At 42.5% G+C, this 18,635-nt stretch overlaps 1 protein-coding gene across 1 annotated transcript in view; it reads left to right on the top strand.

The window, feature by feature from the left end:
* The window catches only part of MYCBP2 (MYC binding protein 2), a 1,075,853-nt gene that overhangs the window by 218,187 nt on the left and 839,031 nt on the right, over window positions 1–18,635 (top strand). The window contains 3 exon segments of the mRNA XM_029603038.1: window positions 2,073–2,277; window positions 3,351–3,496; window positions 7,744–7,845. Coding sequence (XP_029458898.1) covers window positions 2,073–2,277; window positions 3,351–3,496; window positions 7,744–7,845 — 453 coding nt within the window.

The raw sequence follows: 18,635 nt of genomic DNA, 5'->3' as shown, positions 1-18,635 counted from the left end.
AGAGAAAGCTTAAATCCAGGGGAATGGCAGCTGTCGTCCACAGCTTTCCAGATGATTGTGGATCGGTGGGGGACGCCAGGCATGGACCTATTAGCGGACAGGTCCAACGCTCAAGTACCCAGATATTTCAGCCGCAGGCGGGATCCTCTATCCCAGGGGGTCGATGCCCTGGTACAGCCATGGCCTCAGGGGATCCTGCTCTATGCCTTTCCTCCATGGCCCCTGCTGGGCGCCATTATACACAAGATTCAGCGGCACAGAGGCCTAGTTCTTCTAGTGGCACCGGACTGGCCAAGAAGACCCTGGTACGCAGACATGAGAAGACTACTGGCAGGGAATCCATTACCCCTGCCTCCACACAGGGATCTGCTGCGGCAAGGTCCCATCCTCCACGAGGATCCAGCTCAATTCTCTGTTACGGTCTGGCCATTGAGAGGGCTAGATACCCTCCTCCGAGCACGCAAGTTCTCCACATCACTAACATATATATAAGGATCTGGAGAGTATTTGAAGCCTGGTGCGAAACTCACGGCACCAATCCACATGCCGCTAAGATCCCTATCATTTTGGATTTCCTGCAAGATGGACTTCAGAAGGGTCTGTCCCTCAGTTCCATCAAAGTTCAAGTGGCAGAGCTATCCTGCTACGGTCCCCGGAGTGACGGCAACAGCATCGCCACACACCCAGACGTTTCACGTTTCCTGAAAGGAGTCAAACACATTCGCCCGCCACTGAAGTGGCCGGTGCCCCTGTGGAACCTCAACCTAGTGTTGGAATTCTTAGCAGGATCCGCCTTCAGACCCCTTCGAGGCCTGTCTCTCCGTTTGTTGATCTTGAAGATGGTGTTCTTGCTGGCTGTATGTTCAGCACGCCGCATCTCAGAGCTGCAAGCGCTGTCCTGCCCTGATCCGTTCCTCAGAATCACTCCAGAGGCTATCCATCTTTGCACGGTTCCTTCCTTCTTACCCAAAGTAGTCTCACAATTTCACCTCAACCAAACCATATTCTTACCAACCACGGAAGGTTTGAAGAAGTCAGAAGAAGGTCGAATACTGCGTCATCTCGACATCGGCAGAATACCTGCCAGATACTTGGAAATGTCAGAAGCAGTACGAAAGACGGACCATCTGTTCGTTCTTCACAGCGGGAAGAAGCAAGGAGAAGCGGCCTCATGGCCAACCATCGCCCGCTGGATCAAAGAAGTTATCAAGGCGGCCTACGTAGAGGCGGGAAAACCACCATCTCTACAGGTCAAGGCTCATTCTACCAGAGCGCAAGCAGCCTCTTGGGCAGAAACTAGGATGCTGTCGCCTGCAGAGATATGTAAAGCGGCGACGTGGTCCTCCCTCCATACCTTCTCCAGATTCTACCGTCTGGACGTTCAGGGCAGGGAGGACACGGCATTTGCGAGGGCAATCCTAAATGGACCTCGGGCAGCCTCCCGCCCAGTCCGGGAGTAGCTTTTGTACATCCCTCTTGTTTTGAGTCCATCTGCTACACGCTAGGAAATGTTGAGATTACTTACCTGATAATCTCCTTTTCCTTAGTGTATGCAGATGGACTCAGCATCCCGCCCGGCTGCCGGTATACATGGGGATTCGCCGACTCACGGTAAGCCATGTTTTTCTTATATAGGGTGTCCACCCTACCGGGTGTCGACGCCTTCCGGTTGAGAACACTGACGGTCTCCAGCTACTATCAATTGGTCAGGGTAATCCTGTTCATTTAATCGATCGGTCAGTCACACATATATCCATAAAGCTTTGCAAGGAAGATTACTGAATTGCTGCAGTTCCTGTGGGCGTATATGTACCCGTGCTGACGTCAGATCCGTCTCCAACTGCTAGCACGAGCACACTATATCCACTTGTTTTGAGTCCATCTGCATACACTAAGGAAAAGGAGATTATCAGGTAAGTAATCTCAACATTAATGTAGTGAGTACATCTAAGATGTCTTGAGTGAGATCTCTCAGTGATTCATGTGTTTTTGATTCTTTCACTTTTTGGTTTCCTTTTTGTAATCAAATAAGTATTTGCATAATTTTAAACATTTCAATATGCCCAAACTAGGTTTTGGAATTGAAAATATGGCAACTGCAATGGATGAAGATCTCGAAGAAGATTTAGATGAAAAAGATGAGAAATCTATGATGTGCTCTCCAGGAATGCATAAGTGGAAGCTAGAGCAGTGCATGGTGTGCACAGTTTGTGGAGACTGTACAGGTTATGGAGCCAGCTGTGTGAGCAGTGGACGTCCTGACAGGGTTCCAGGAGAGTAAGAATGCACAATGTTTCAAACTAACTTTCACAACATTTTTTGGAGCAAAAGTGTATTAAGCATAGTCTAAGTGCTATTTCTTTAAAATTTGTTTCCTACTTTGACAAGCAGGCATGAATTAGCAATTACGTATGAGGGTGATGTCATCCAGCATCGAATTTAAACCCGTCTCTCTAGCTCAGTAAAAATTCTACTCGGCACGTTCGGCTGTTCCCACATGCGAGCTGCCTGTTGAGCCCCTCTGTCTTATTTAGTCCGAGCCATCACATGGACACTGAACGTCTCTCTTGACTTTATCTTTTTTTTTTGATCATTTTTCTTCTCCCTTTTGCAGTGTGTTAGTTCCCCCCCCCTCCCCCAGCCCCACTACCTTGGTTGAGGAATAAAATAAGCTATGGAAGCTCATTATATTATTGCATAGGGTTTGCTTCAGTTGTTCAGAAAACAGCTGAATCAAATCTGAGCCAAAAAGCCTTATGTTTGAAAATACTGACTTCTGATTAACTAGCTTTTTTTTTTTTTTTTTTTTAATTGAAATGCATCTTTTCAGAATTGGCAGAACAAGTAACAGCCATTGTACAATAGTGTCTGTGTGCACTGCTCTCTTGGTCTCATTTTCTTTTGTATTAGTTTCATTTTGATATAATAGAAACAATATTAATAGAATATTAGGCTGTAAATATTTATGACCCAATAAGGCAGTGTAAAATTTAATAAATTAAATTGTTTACTGCTGGTCAATAAATGGCTTTACTTATTATTCATTTTCTATAATATTCTCATGACTTATTTTGTCAACATTTATTTATTTATTTATTTATTTGCCCACATTTCACTAAACACATCAAAGCAGGGTACAAAAAAAATAACCAAAAATGATCATGTTCTTCTTATAGCTTGCCATTCCCCTGTCATTGTTTCTTAACTAATTATACAGGGTTGGAATACTCAGTAGCCAACTTTATTCACTATATAAAAGTCATTCTCTGCCAGGATAAATTACCAATTTGCATAATTCTCAATTTATGAGTATGAACTTATAAATGACTCATTATTGCTCTTTTCCATAGTATCTGTGGCTGTGGTTCAGGTGAGTCTGGCTGTGCTGTGTGCGGATGTTGCAAGGCCTGTGCAAGGGAATTGGATGGCCAAGAGGCAAGACAAAGAGGAATCCTTGATGCTGTTAAAGAGATGATCCCTTTAGATCTCTTACTAGGTAAGAAAAGATAAATGCAGTAACCTAATGTTATCACAAATGGTATTATACTAAAGTCAATGATATGCAATTCTCTTCTCTGTTCCCCCAGTGCACCATTGTATATTGTTTCTCAACTAGTTCATAATGCCAGTATAGACTTCTATTACTTGTAAGGCTTTTTCTATTGCATTAATTTGAACTGATTGATCTTAAGATGAATAGTTTTTCATTGCAGACTTTTTAGAAGTTTCATTTCATTGTACTCTAGTTATTCAAGCTCATAGCTTCAAGATTTATGGATTTCTCACAGGACAAGCAGGATGGTAGTCCTCACATATGGGTGACATCACAGGATGGAGCCCAATCACGAAAAACTTCTGTCAAAGTTTCCAGAACTTTGACTGGTGCCTACTGGGCATGCCCAGCATGGCACTAACCCTGCAGCCAGCAGGGGTCCCCCTTCAGTCTTCTTTTTTTCCGCGCAGCATTAGCCTTGCGGTTAAGGAACTCTGCAGAGATTCCTGACAGGAATTTTCCTCATGGAATTGCTAAAAGTTAATTTGCCTCACAGGAGTCCCTCCTCTACTTTTTCTAGCCGCGGTACTCCTGTAAGTTTTTACCCGTGTTTCCGTCGATTACTGTCAAGTTTGGCCCTTGCGGCTCAATATTTTGCCATGGCGTTGGGGTTCCGTCTGTGCCCGGACTGTAATCGCACCATGTCCATCACAGACCCCCATAAAGTCTGTGTAATGTGTCTTGGACGAGAGCACGATGTCTTGACCTGCACCAAATGTGCCCTTATGACACCAAAAGGTCGCAAGGCCAGAATGGAGAAGATGGAACTTCTCTTCCGTGCTCAAACCCCGACTCCGTCCATTGCATCGCCGTCGACAGAACCGGCACAGTCAACTTCGCGCCAGCACCGACCACCGGCCGGTGACCGTCCGGCATCGACGACATCTCGGCCTTTGACACCCTCTACTCCCCCTCAGGACCGAGGGGATCATAGAGACAAACATTGCCACTGGCATAGAAAGTCTCGGACCATCGAGAGAGCGAAATCATCGACCTCGCCATCGTCTGAGCCGCTGTCGAAGAAACCCCGTCCAGAAAAGGCACCGACATTTTTGGTGACCTGATCACCGAGGCAACCCTCCCCCGAAAGGGCATCGGGAGCCGCGACTCTGCCTTTAACGGTGGTCCCTCCGGCTATGCCTCTGCCTCCTTCTTCTGTTCCGGAGCCGGGGCTGCTTGCTCCAGGTCTCCGAGAAGAACTGGACCGGATGGTTCAGGAGGCCATTGACAAGGCGATGCAACGACTTCAGGTTCCTCCTACACCGGTACCGATTGCGGAACCGATCACCGACCCGATTCCAGCAGCATTGGCACCGCTGCTCTCCAGGATGGAAACGCTCATTGCTGCTTTTCCACCGATGGACCCTAGGTCACCAATGGCGCCGGTGCCCTCCCCACTCACTCTGTCATTGGGAGGAGAAACACCGTTTCGCATTCCTCCTTTGGGAGTTCTGCCTCAGCCATCGATACTGATACGTCCATCACACCAATCCAACCATCAGTGCCGATACGCCTGTCGGCGCCACAGAGCCATCCATTGATGCCTGCGCCGGTGCCTTCGATGCCTTCATTGGTGCCTCCAATTATTCCTTTGATTCCTTCGGAGCCTAGACCAGGACCTTCAGGTATCACACCATCCCGTCCCCCTCTACATCCTAGAGGGGCAGGGGCTGATCCCTATGATACCTGGACTGATGATTCCTCATCAGACACCAATGATTTGCCTTCACCACCTTCACCCACTGAAAGTAGAAAGCGTTCTTCTCCAGAGGACCTTTCCTTTATGAATTTTGTGAAGGAAATGTCTGAATTGGTTCCCTTCCAATTACAGACTGAGCAGGATGATAGGCATCAGATGATGGAGTTGCTCCAATTCCTGGATGCCCCCAAAGTAATAACCTCCATCCCTATCCACCAGGTTCTTCTGGATCTCCTAAAGAAGAACTGGGAACATCCTGGCTCCATTGCTCCAGTCCACAGGAAAGCTGACACTACCTATTTGCTGCAGTCAGCTCCGGGCTTTCAGAAACCATAATTGGATCACCAATCTGTAGTGGTAGAATCGGCACAGAAGAGAGCAAAGAGGTCAAAGCCTCATACTTCTTTTCCCCCTGGTAAGGAACAGAAGTTTCTAGATGCCATTGGCCGCCGAGTCGTGTATCAGTGCTCATCTCCCGAATTGCCGCTTACCAACTCTATATGACCCAATATAACAGGGTCATTTTTAAGCAGATACAAGATTTGACAGATTCCCTGCCTCAGCAATTTCAAGATCAGCTCCAAACCCTAGTAAACAAGGGTTTTGAGGCAGGCAAGCATGAGATCAGATCTTCTTATGATATCTTTGATACTGCTACAAGGGTATCTGCAGCTGCTATTTCGGCGAGAAGGTGGGCCTGGCTTAAGTCTTCTGACCTTCGCCCTGAGGTACAAGACAGGTTATCTGACCTGCCCTGTGTAGGAGATAATCTGTTTCGCGAACAGATTCAACGGACGGTGGCAGAATTTAAGGACCATCATGAGACCCTAAGACAGCACTCTCTGATGCCTTCTGACTATTCTTCTAAACAGCCCTTCAGAAAAGACTCTAAAAAGTCATTCTTCCTTCTGAAGAAGTCCTACCCGCCACCAACCAGATCCCGTGCCACGAGACCTTTTCAAAAAGCACAGTCTCGTCAAACACGTAAACAAAAACCGCAAGCAGCTACTCAGCCAGGGCCTGCTTCAGGTTTTTGACTTCCACCTAGAGAGCAGTAGCCAGCTTCCATTGCCTCATATACCAGTGGGAGGTCGATTGTGCCACTTTCACAACATATGGCACTCAATCACCTCAGACCAATGGGTACTGGCGATAATTGCTCAGGGTTACCATCTGAACTTTCTCTCCGTGCCACCGGACTCCCCACCTCTACCGATGTCAGTCTCTAGCCTGGTGGAAAAATCAGATCAATCTCCTCCACGGCTTGCCCTTTCAGGCTCCAGACCCTCAATTAATTCTCACCACCGATGCTTCCAACCTCAGATGAGGAGTCCATGTGGCTAATCTGCAGACACAAGGCTCTTGGTCTCCAGAGGAAACCAAACACCAAATAAATTTCCTGGAGCTTCGAGCAATTAGATATGCTCTCAGGGCATTTCAGGATCACCTCTCAAATCAAGTTATCCTGATCCAGACTGACAACCAGGTGGCCATGTGGTACATCAACAAACAGGGAGGCACAGATTTATGTCTGCTTTTCGCAGGTGTAAATCGTGGAATAAAGGTAAGGGGGGGGTTTTAGATAGGGCCTGGGGGGTGGGTTAGGGAGGGGAAGGTGGGGGGAGGGCGAAGGAAAGTTCCCTCCGAGGCCGCTCCGAAATCGGAGCGGCCTCGGAGGGAACAGGCAGCGCGCGCTGGGCTCGGCGCTCGCAGGTTGCACAAATGTGCACCCCCTTGCGTGCGCCGACCCCGGATTTTATAAGATATGCGCGGCTACGCGCGTATCTTATAAAATCCAGCGTACTTTTGTTTGCGCCTGGTGCGCAAACAAAAGTACGGGATCGCAAAATTTTTTAAAATCTACCCTTTACTGTCCAGTAAAACAACTGCGCACTGCAGGTAAGCGTCTTTTAGAAGTTTCTCGTGAATTGAAATCAATGGAGCCCATAAAATGTTATTTTCTCTTTGTGGTCCATTATGTGGAACTCTTTTCCTCTGACTCTTAGGGAAGTGGGTTTAGTTATGCAGTTCAGGAAATTATGTAAAGCCTGATTGTTTACAAAGACTTTAATTTTATTTCATATTTGCCTGATTTTATTTATATGTAAATTTCTATGGCTTTTTTGTATTTGTGTAGATATGTTTGAGTCTGTTCTAGACATTGTACATGGCTCTGAGACTTTGGGCTGGTGCAATTTTTATAAAAGGAATAAATACCAATAATTTCTAAAGCACTTCTAGATGTGCACAGCACTTCAGATATCATGTATCTCTCTCTAATTATATTTTCTTCATTCCTTTGACTTTGCCTATGTTCTTCAGCAGTAAATTTTTTTCATTCATCACTGGTACACTGCAGTTTTGCTCTATGCTAAGCAAATCACACTGTAATATTTTAAGTTATTTTTAACTGGACTTAATGCTATTTGGATAATCTGAGGTACTAGGCTGTTTGATTTTAAATTGAAAAATGTCTTTATAATTTCTATAGCTGTCCCTGTACCTGGGGTTAACATGGAAGAACATTTACAGTTACGGCAAGAAGAAAAGAGGCAGCGTGTAAATAGACGGCATAGACTGGAGGAAGGAAGAGGTAAGATTTCCTTTTTTCTCCATTATATTGAGATTATATTTCTCTGTGCATGTTCTTAAGAAAAAGTCAAGCCAAAGTAGACATTCTTATTAAAGAAAAATGGTGAATTAAAGATGATACATTAAAACTTTATGTAAGATAGCTTTATAGGTCATATTTTGGAGCCTTATTGAAAAAGGACTTCCCCTTTTTGTATCTATATAAAGCAGTCTTTATTGAATAAGGCCCTTAATGTATTTCCTGCTTCCCATCCTTCAGATTATTTGCTGTTTACTGACTTTTACCTGAAATAACCTGTATTATTCATATTATCATGAAAGATATACGCCATAATACCAACAAGCATATCCAAGGATATCTTCAATTTATTGGAGTAGGAATAGAGGCAAGTAATGTATTACTATTTTGGGGCTGTTTCTCCACAGAACAGGAACCTGCATTTGGATGAAAAATCCTTTTGACTTGAGTGAGGTTCAAGATGTGTATGCTGTGTAGCTTATGACCTAAATTTAGTTTACAAACTAAATTCCAAATTAAAGAATAGGCATTGAGATATTAAATAAATTGGAACACAGTTTTGGATTTGTAGTAGATCATGAAGGTTATTTGTGACATACATGGCCAGCTAATCTTAAGATGAGAGTTGCAATTAGATCAAACTATTATTTTGGACTAATTTTTAGAGGAATTCTCCAAGGATTAAGCAGGATGATCAGCTACACAAGTAATAGAGAATCAGGATCTGAAGAGGATTGTTCTCCTGATCTCATGCCAGAAATGTCTCCTCTTGAATCCTTCCTGGCTTTTGTGCAAATAAATGTTCAGTCCATTCCCTTTATAGGAAGTGGAGGATGATCACAGGATGTTCTTATTCAGCTTCTTGAAGATCCTTGATGCCCTTAAGTAGTTAATGGCAGTGCCCATTTGTCACCACCTTCAGGTTGTACAGAAAAGAATGTGGGAGACACCACTCTGCATATGCTTTCTTGTTTACAGGATTGCAAAGTATCAAGTTCGACCTCTTGGATTCATAAATTCCAGTTCCCTGTACGTACCCAGATCAGTGCAGACTCCTGAGTTTTGCCTTCCTTCCAGCAGATAGAGACAGAGCAAGTTTTGCAGGCACTGCCTCTTAACCCGGTATGCCACCTGCAGCTCCTCAGTATTTCTCTGTTTACAGCAGATGGAGGAGGTGCAAAACCTGCAGTTCTGTACCTAGTGAAAAAAAAATAAAGAATAGTCTTCAGGATAGTTTTGGAGGAATTTCCTCCCACGAAGATGGCAGATCCTGGTGGGACCATCCCTCCTGGTTTTAGAAGAGGACGAGCAGGGGTTGGGGATTCTTGAGTGCTCGCTGATCCACGCTGGGGGGGACAGCTGGTGGTCCAGTTCCCTCACCCTCAGGAGTCTGGAGAGAAGCCTTGGCCACCCTTCAGCTAAGCCTTACACATAGCCTTGCTTTTTATCTGGTTTGTAAAGTTTAAAAAAGAAAAACGTTTTTGGTCAGCTGAAGCAGTCTGTTATTTTTTTGTGAAGTTGTGGCGATTCCCTGATGGTGGCAGAAGGGTGTGTTTCCCAGAGTGTGCGCCTGTTTTGGCATATGCTGTGCGCTCTTAGCCACTCTGAGCCATGCCGGATGCCGGCAGATGCATCGTGTGTGGAGAGAATGCCATGCGCCTCTCGAGCCGGCCGCTGTCACAGCTGAAGAGGGCACTTTGGGGGGGGGGGGCGCTGCGGTGGCATCTTCTTTGCAGTGGGGGTCTGGAAGGCCTGGAGCTGTGACGCGGAAGGCCATTGATCCATTCCCACTGAACTTGGGAACGGTGGCCATCTTGGAGTCATTTGTTGCAAAGGCACAGAATGCAGCAGGGGGAGGGAATCTCCCACCTGTTCTCTCTCTGGCTGATTTCTCCACGGAAGCGGCCTGGGAGGGCCTGTTGGAACCAGTCTGGGGAGGATCAGAATCCTTTGAAGGAGGATTGGGAAGGTTCCTCCCCCTTTTTGCCGGAATTTGTGTTGCTGATGCACCTTCAGGGACAAAGTAGCCAAGTCCCAAATCTAGTCTGGCAGCCCCAGTGCTGCCTTGGATCAGAAAGATCTCCCAGTAGGAGAACATCACCCTGGTGTAGCAGGTAGTGATCCTGTAGCAAGGACCTGCTCTCCAGGTGATATATTGTCCTCTCGCACTGAGGACAAGTCTCCCAGGGCTACTGCCCAGGAGGGAAGGGTTAGGCCGGCCATCATAGTTGGTGATTCGATTATTAGAAATGTAGATAGCAGGGTGGCTGGTAGATGTGAGGACCGCCTGGTAACTTGCCTGCCTGTTGCGAAGGTAGCAGACCTCACACGTCACCTAGATAGGTTTATAGACAGTGCTGGGGAGGAGCCGGCTCTCGTGGTACATGTGGGCACCAATGACATAGGAAAATGTGGGAGAGAGGTTCTGGAAGCCAAATTTAGGATTTTAGGTAGGAAGCTTAAATCCAGAACCTCGAGGGTGGCATTCTCTGAAATGCTTCCTGTTCCACATACAGGTTCCCAGAGGCAGGCAGAGCTCCACAGTTTCAATGCGTGGATGAGACGGTGCAGGGAAGAGGGATTCAGCTTTGTAAGGAACTGGGGAAACATTTGGGGAAAGGGGAGACTTTTCCAAAAGGATGGGCTCCACCTTAACCAGAATGGAACCAAGCTGCTGGCACTAAGTTTCAAAAAGGAGATAGAGCAGCTTTAAACTAGAACAAGTGGGAAAGCCGACAGTCACTCGGCAGTGCATGGTTCGGAGAAATGTATCCTTGAAGGATACTAATGAAACAGGAGAGTTAGGGCATCCCAACAGAGAGGTTCCATTAAAGCAAACATAGTTCATGTGCCTAATCACCAAAGCTAATGATTTCCGAATTATCCCTAACAACTGAAAAGCAGGTCGTTAATACAAACAAAAACACACTTTGAAATGTCTGTATGCCAGTGCCAGAAGTCTAAGAAGTAAGATGGGAGAGTTAGAGTGTATAGCAGCAAATGATGAGTCACATAATTGGCATCACAGAGACTTGGTGGAAGGAGGATAACCAATGGAACAGTGCTATATCAGGGAACAAATTATATCGCAATGATAGGGAGGATCAACTTGGTGGGGGTGTGGCATTTTATGTCCAGGAGGGTATAGAGTCCAACAGGATAAAGATCATACAAGAGACTAAATGCTCAGTAGAATTTATATGGGTAGAAATCCCATGTGTGTTGGGTAAGAGTATAGTGATAGGAGTATACTACCGTCCACCTGGACAAAATGGTCAGACAGATGATGAAATGCTAAGAGAAATCAGGGAAGCTAACCAATGTGGCAGTGCAATAATAATGGTAGATTTTAATTACCCCAATATTGACTGGGTAAATGTAACATCAGGACTTGCTAGAGACATAAAGTTCCTGGATGTAATAAATGACTGCTTCATAGAGCAATTGGTTCAGGAACCAACAAGAGAGGGAGCTATTTTAGATTTAATTTTTAGTGGAATGCAGGATTTGGTGAGAGAAGTAACTGTGGTGGGGCCACTTGGCAACAGTGATCATAACATGATCAGATTTAAACTAATAACTGGAAGGGGGACAATAAGTAAATCTGCAGCTCTAACACTAAATTTTCAAAAGGGAAACTTTGGTAAAATTAGGAAAATAGTTAGAAAAAAACTGAAAGGTGCAGCTGCAAAGGTTGTGTTCAACAGGAATGGACATTGTTTAAAAATACAATCCTAGAGGCGCAGTCCGTATGTATTCCACACATTAAGAATGGTGGAAGGAAGGCAGAATGATTATAGTCATGGTTAAAAGATGAGGTGAAAGAGGCTATTTTAGCCAAAAAAAATCCTTCAAAAATTGGAAGAAGGATCCATCTGAAGAAAATAGGATAAAACATAAGCATTGCCAAGTTAAGTGTAAAACATTGATAAGACAGGTGAAGAGAGAATTTGAAATGAAATTGGCCATAGAGGCAAAAACTCTTAATAAAAACTTTTTAAAATATGTCCGAAGCAAGAAACCTGTGAGGGAGTCGGTGGGACCATTAGATGACCTAGGGGTTAAAGGGGCTCTTAGGGAAGATAAGGCCATTGCAGAAAGACTAAATTAATTCTTTGCTTCCGTGTTTACTAATGAGGATGTTGGGGAGATACCAGTTCCTGAGATGGTTTTCAGGGCTGATGAGTCAGTCGAACTGAACGAAATAAATGTGAACCTGGAAGATGTAGTAGGCCAGATTGACAAACTAAAGAGTGGCAAATCACCTGGACCGGATGTTATGCATCCTAGGGTACTGAAGGAACTAAAAAATGAAATTTCTGATCTATTAGTTAAAATTTGTAACATATCATTAAAATCATCCATTGTACCTGAAGACTGGAGGGTGGCCAATGTAACCCTAATATTTAAAAAAGGCACCAGGGGTGATCCGGGTAACTATAGACCAGTGAGCCTGACTTCAGTGCCGGGAAAAATAGTGGAAACTATTCTCAAGATCAAAATCGTAGAGCATATAGAAAGACATGATTTAATGGAACACAGTCAACATGGATTTACCCAAGGGAAGTCTTGCCTAACAAATCTGCTTCATTTTTTTGAAGGGATTAATAAACATGTGGATAAAGGTGAACCGGTAGATATATAGTGTATTTGGATTTTCAGAAGGCGTTTGACAAAGTCCCTCATGAGAGGTTTCTAAGAAACTGAAAAGTCATGGGATTGTGTCACCATCCATAAACTTGCCTGCAAGTTCATGGATTCTGGCTGAATTTAAACAAAAGTTAACAGAGGAAAAAGGAGAGAAAAAAGTATCATCCCTTAGAATATTATACTCTAGAACATTATTTAAAACATTTTGCCCAAAAAACTTCAGAAGTGTCTATTTCACTTAAATGACATCAGAAGCTAATGTTTATTCATTGCACTTTCCTATAGTCAGTAAACTGTGTTCATCTGTAAACAATGTAACATATACAACATATAATGATACACATTCAGAATTCAGAATTACAGAGAACCACAAACAGTCAACAATTATCGAACATTAGAGATCAAATCGGCCTTTTAAAAGCGAAAAAAATATATATCTTTGGATCCAGAATTAAGCAAAAAAAATCAGAATTTTTAAAACTGATTTAAAAAAACAAAACAAAATCTAGGAGAAGGGGAAAAAAACTCAGGTTTTGCACTTTGTCCCATACAGCAGCTTTTATGCTTGTCAATCTGTGTAAAAAAAAAAAAAAAATCTCACAAACAAAGAGGTTAATTTTAATCTTTTAAATCACCTTACAAAGTAAGAAATAGTAACTATAAGCAACTGAGCTACACAATGAATGTAGAAAGCCACTACTTTGATCAACTTACATACAAAAATTTTTCACTCTTTTCTAACTACGAGATTTTAATTGCTTAATCACAGAAGCCAGAATTGTTTATATTCCTTCAAACTTGGACATGCGAGACAGAAGGAAGAGAGGAGAAAAATAGTTTACAACCAGAGCGATCTCAACCTGCTTCTACAAAATCTTTTTGCTAAACCTATAGTTGTACAATTAAAATATTGAAAACTTTAGGTTATCAGTTGAGGCCAGACACCCTACTGTTTAAATATTAGGTGTGCCACATAGAGAGTAGAAGGAATGGGGTCAGCCATCCCCAACTTAATCTGCAGGCCTGCTGGGAGGAGGAGGTAAATACTGAATGTGAAATCTGGGGTTTGTAACAATTTTTTTTACTGTGTGTCCTTTTCTCCTGCATCGATAACAAATGCCACGAAACTTCTTACTAAGTCTAGGCTTTCCGTTTAACGTCCTGTTACAAATGCATGCAGTGGCGACATTCTCACTCCCCCTTTCTTCTGGATTATTTGCTCCCCTGTCTGCAGTGGTCTTTATATCACCTTTTTAATTTTCATAATTGGAGGTAGATTTGGGTTGAGGTTTACAGTGTTCCCAAAGAATTTCTAATTCTTCATCTTTATCAAGTAACTTTTTATTTAAACAGGTAATTTCAGACTTTAAAGCCTCATTTTGAATACTAGCAATGTTTAGCTTCTCAATTAAATTAGCCTCATACTGCTCATAGCATTGTCTGTCTTCTGCCAACTGGGCAGAAGATAACTTCTCCTGTATTAACCTACTACAGTTTTCTTTTTTCAATTTATCAACATCTTTAAGGCATAGTGACCAAGCACTTGTAATATCTAACAGTAGCCATATTAAGACTGTGCTCTGCTTATTCTTATTTTTGGGCATTGTGGCATGGATATACTCAGAAATCTTATTTTCTACATCATCAAAAAAATTTGTCTGCTGCAACATTAGGACCCTTTCCACAAGCTGCTGCACTCTCCAAAAGGTACTTTCTCTTCGTTTCTGCTTTTAATTCTGCCTTAGTGTCCTTTTGATTCTTAACAAATGACACCTTCTATTACCACATAATGCTAAAGTTAAATACACACACAGAATATTCTGTACTCAATAGGTTTCCTTATGCTCTATCCTATTTTCTGCAGATTACAAGAAAAATTCATAACACAAACTAGACGGTCCCAAAATAAATCTGCCCTTCACACTAAAAGATCAAGGAATACACAGGCACAAATAAAGAATCATATAACCTTTCACCTGGAATCCAGCATCCTCATTGCCAATTTTGTTATGGGTTCAAGCCCTCAGGTATAACCCCAGTAATTGTGTGTGTTTATATGAGATTAGCCTCCCAGGTCAGAGCCCCTGGGCAGGATACCAGTGTTCATGGTCTGAATCCGTAACATAGGTCTGATTCTAGGAGGGCATATCAAGGCTTCATAATTTATAGCTATGGCTTAGTCTGTGGCCCATCTTGGATTAGTCTCCATTGAAGAAATTTAGAAAGCTGTGATGTGTATTTCTGTGCACATATTCATTTCTCAGTATTTTTTTGGACATTGACTCCAGATGCTACAGTTGGTTTGGCTTATCTGTTTTGGGGTTTTTTTCCCCTCATGATCTCTGAGAGGTAAAATCCAACTGCACTCCCTCTAGGGCTCATTTTCATTATTTCAGGTTGTCTTGTTTTTTGTTTTTTTTAATTACATTAAAAAAAAGCGCACTCAAAATATGGTAGAAGTTCTTCTTTACAAAACCCTGTTTACCTTGTGTTAAGAGCTAGTTCTTTTTTTTTGTCCCTTTTTTTGCTGGAAGGGAATCCTTAGGGATGGCATTGCACTTGTGTGGCTGATCATCTTGCTTGTCCCTTGGAGAAAGCCAAATTACCTGTAAGGATGTTCTCCTTGAACAGTAGGATAATTAGCCACACATAACTTCCTGCCTCCCGTTCTAGAGCTGGCTTCTTTAAGCTCTAAATGACTGAAGCAGCCTATGTGGCAGCGGTTACATGAGAAGGTAGGCATGTGCATTTCTTTCATTTGTTTTATTTATCAGTGTAAATCATGGACTTTATAGTACACGCCTAATGGATAGTATGCATGTACCTTTTAATAACTCGAGTTATGCGTGCACTATCTGCTTTTAAGCTTGTAGTATAAAATCCGCAAGTTAGGCGTATAACTCGTAAATGAATGAAATGATTGCACATTCCTATGAGAAGGCTTTACGCATACCTAGAAATACCTTCTAAGCTTTTCCAGATAGCTGTGGAATTGATCCAAATCAGTGCTGCAAGATGTCACCAGCTTGTGTGGCTGATTATCCTGCTGTCCCCGGAAAACACCCATTAAAGGTAAGCAGCTTAATTTTCCTTATTCAGTGTAGCATGTGTAGCCAGGTGAAATTATCCAGTGGTTGAATGATAAATTTTGGGAAAGTTTTTGTATTTTAAAAAAGATTTTTTTTATTGTTGGGAAAATCTGTTTTGTGCCAGCAGAGCAGTTACTGCAAAGTCCTGCATTCTGGCAAGGATTTTCTAGCATGGATGTTCCCAGAAACAGTAGTGTATTCTCTTTTAAGGTTATGGTAGCTCACAGTTTGCTTGAGTTAAAAATGCTAGAGGATTAATTTCACCGGACTTGGAAGATCCATTGCCTGGAATTTTAATGTTTTTCTTTTAACAATGCTTAAAATATCTGCTTAAAATAGATCTCAATTTTAAGTGCACTAAAATGGTATTAAATTTAAATATTTTGAAAATAATACATTGTAGTACATTACATATACATTTGTTCTGATGCATGGCCTGTATATTTACACACATTGTTTCAGAGATCTACCTGCATAAAGCTTTTGCCCCATCTAGCACTTCCTATAATTTTTGTAGAGCTGTCTGAGGCAGCTTTAACATAGCAGTAATTTAAACACTAGTACATTGTTTCATATCCATGTGTTCATCCCCTCTAATGCCGCACAGTATATTAATTCTGAAATAAAGCTGGGATTGGAATGAAGAAGTTTGCAAAGCACCTTGCCTATCAAAGTTCTTCAGATTTACATTTTATGGATTGCTTATGTACATATGATATGATTTAATGTTACATAATTATTTCTGCTTGTATTTCCATAGTATGATTGACTTCTGTAAGCTAATTCTTTTTATGAGAAATGGAAATCTGAAAATCAGACAGTGATGGATAAAATTTTAGGTTTAGTGAACTGATAAATGGAATATCATATTTATTATTTGGATGTATTATCCACCTTTTTGAGTAAGAAATTCACCCAAGATAGGGTACAACATGTTAGAATGGAAGATTAGTCTGGCATAAGATTCTCTTCTATATCCTAGTAAATATCTTATACATTGTTTAGACCTGTTCTTGTATCTAGTGTCAAAAATAATTAATGGTTCCTCCAGTTATGAGACAGCCATGCTGTCTTTATAGACCAATCAGTGAGGTAGCCGATCACACGAAAAAACTAAATACCCAAATAATAGCAAGAACAAATGAATTAAACACAACAAAGAAAGTTCTGCTATGTGAAGGAGCTTGTAACTATTTTGTATACAATGACCTCATATAGTGCCTCTTGCTATTCGTGGCTTTATAGAAGCCCTTTGAAGTGCTAGGGCTTTCTAATCATAGGTCATGTATACAAGAGTTCAATTTGTATATTCTCCATGTAGGAGCTATTGTGCACTTTAAATAATCATCCACAATGCAGCAGTACATCTTCTATCAGACACTGCAAAGTTTTGGAGGTTAAGATACTCCTTCTTCAGGGAGCTTCTAATTAGAGACTGCGGTGGATTGATCTGTGCAAGAAGTGAGAAAAAGCCCTTTAAAATGAGTTACTGCTTATGATTTAAATATGGCTGCGATTCGGAATGGAACACTTAGTTTCGGAAGTGCGGTCAGGCTACTGACAGGTTCAAATCGCTATACGCGTTGCAAAAAAGTATTAAAATATATCTATGCTGGATCGTGTGTATGAGAGGTATCACAATCTTTGTCCATAGAATAAGTAATGTACTTACTTTTGAAGTGCTGCGAGCTACTTGTTGTGAAGTTTGTTCCTGTTACTGACAAATGGCCGCGTCTTACGTGCCATTTTTAAAGGGAACCCCTCCCACCAGCTCCCCTGCTTTATGTAGAGCTATCAAATATGTGGAGTAGTCTAGTGGTTAGAGTAGTGGGCTATGAACCAGGAGACCAGGGTTCAAGTCCCATTGTTGCTTAGGCAAGTCACTTTACCCTCCATTGCCTCAGGTGCAAACTTACAGGCCGATACAGTAAAGTCCGTGGGAGAGCGGGCAAACGCCCGCTCTCCCGGCGCGCGCACCGGCCACTCGCCAGTGCGCGCGATTCAATATTTAAATTAGGCCCGGCGGTAAAAACGGGCAAAAGGAGGCGCTAGGGACACGAGCGTGTTCCTAGCGCCTCCTTTTTGACAGGAGCGGCGGCTGTCAGCGGGTTTGACAGCCGACGCTCAATTTTGCCGGCATCTGTTCTCAAGCCCGCTGACAGCCAAGGGCTCGGAAACCGGATGCCGGCAAAATTGAGCATCCGGTTTTCGGCCCGACAGCCGAGGGGCGAATTCAAAATTTTTTTTTTTAACTTTTTTTTACTCTTCGGGACCTCCGACTTAATATCGCCATGATATTAAGTCAGAGGGTGCACAGAAAAGCAGTTTTTACTGCTTTTCTGTGCACTTTCCCAGTGCCGGAAGAAATTAACGCCTACCTTTGGGTAGGCGCTAATTTCTGAAAGTAAAATGTGCGGCTTGGCTGCACATTTTACTTAGTGAATCGCGCGCGAATACCTAATAGGGCCGTCAACATGCATTTGCATGTTGAGGGCGCTATTAGGTGCCGCGGGTTGGACGCGCGTTTTCCTCCCCTTACTGAATAAAGGGTAAGGGAAAACGCGTGTCCAAGAGCAGGCTAACAGTGCGCTGTATCGGCCTGTTAGATTGTAAGCCCTCTAGGGATAGGGAAATACCTCCAGTACCTGAATGTAATCCGCTTTGAAGCGCTGAAAAAAAGGGCAAAAAGCGGAATATAAATCTAAATAAATATAATAAATATTTATTTATTTCTTCTCGTTTTATTAAAAAGATACCAAGTAATTCCATCTTGAAAGTAGATTGCCATGTTTAAATATTCATATTTTTAAAGCTTACATAAGCGTACAGTTTTTCTTCAGGGTAAATGCAGATTAAAGGTGCAATATGCCTTAGTGCTTGAATAAAACCTATTTCTAACATTGGAATTGCATTAGAGGTACTGCAAAAATATTTATGTAAGCTAGACTGAATTTCAGTACTTCAGCTTTCAACATCACTTCCATAAGTTTATTTACTGCATGTTCTAATTTTTACTTTTGATGAGATGGAAGA

Source organism: Rhinatrema bivittatum, chromosome 5, assembly GCF_901001135.1.
Source record: "Rhinatrema bivittatum chromosome 5, aRhiBiv1.1, whole genome shotgun sequence".
In the NCBI taxonomy this organism is placed as follows: Eukaryota; Metazoa; Chordata; class Amphibia; order Gymnophiona; family Rhinatrematidae; genus Rhinatrema; species Rhinatrema bivittatum.
The sequence above is the reverse complement of the archived record's forward strand: the minus strand, read 5'-3'. Positions and strand labels throughout refer to the sequence as shown.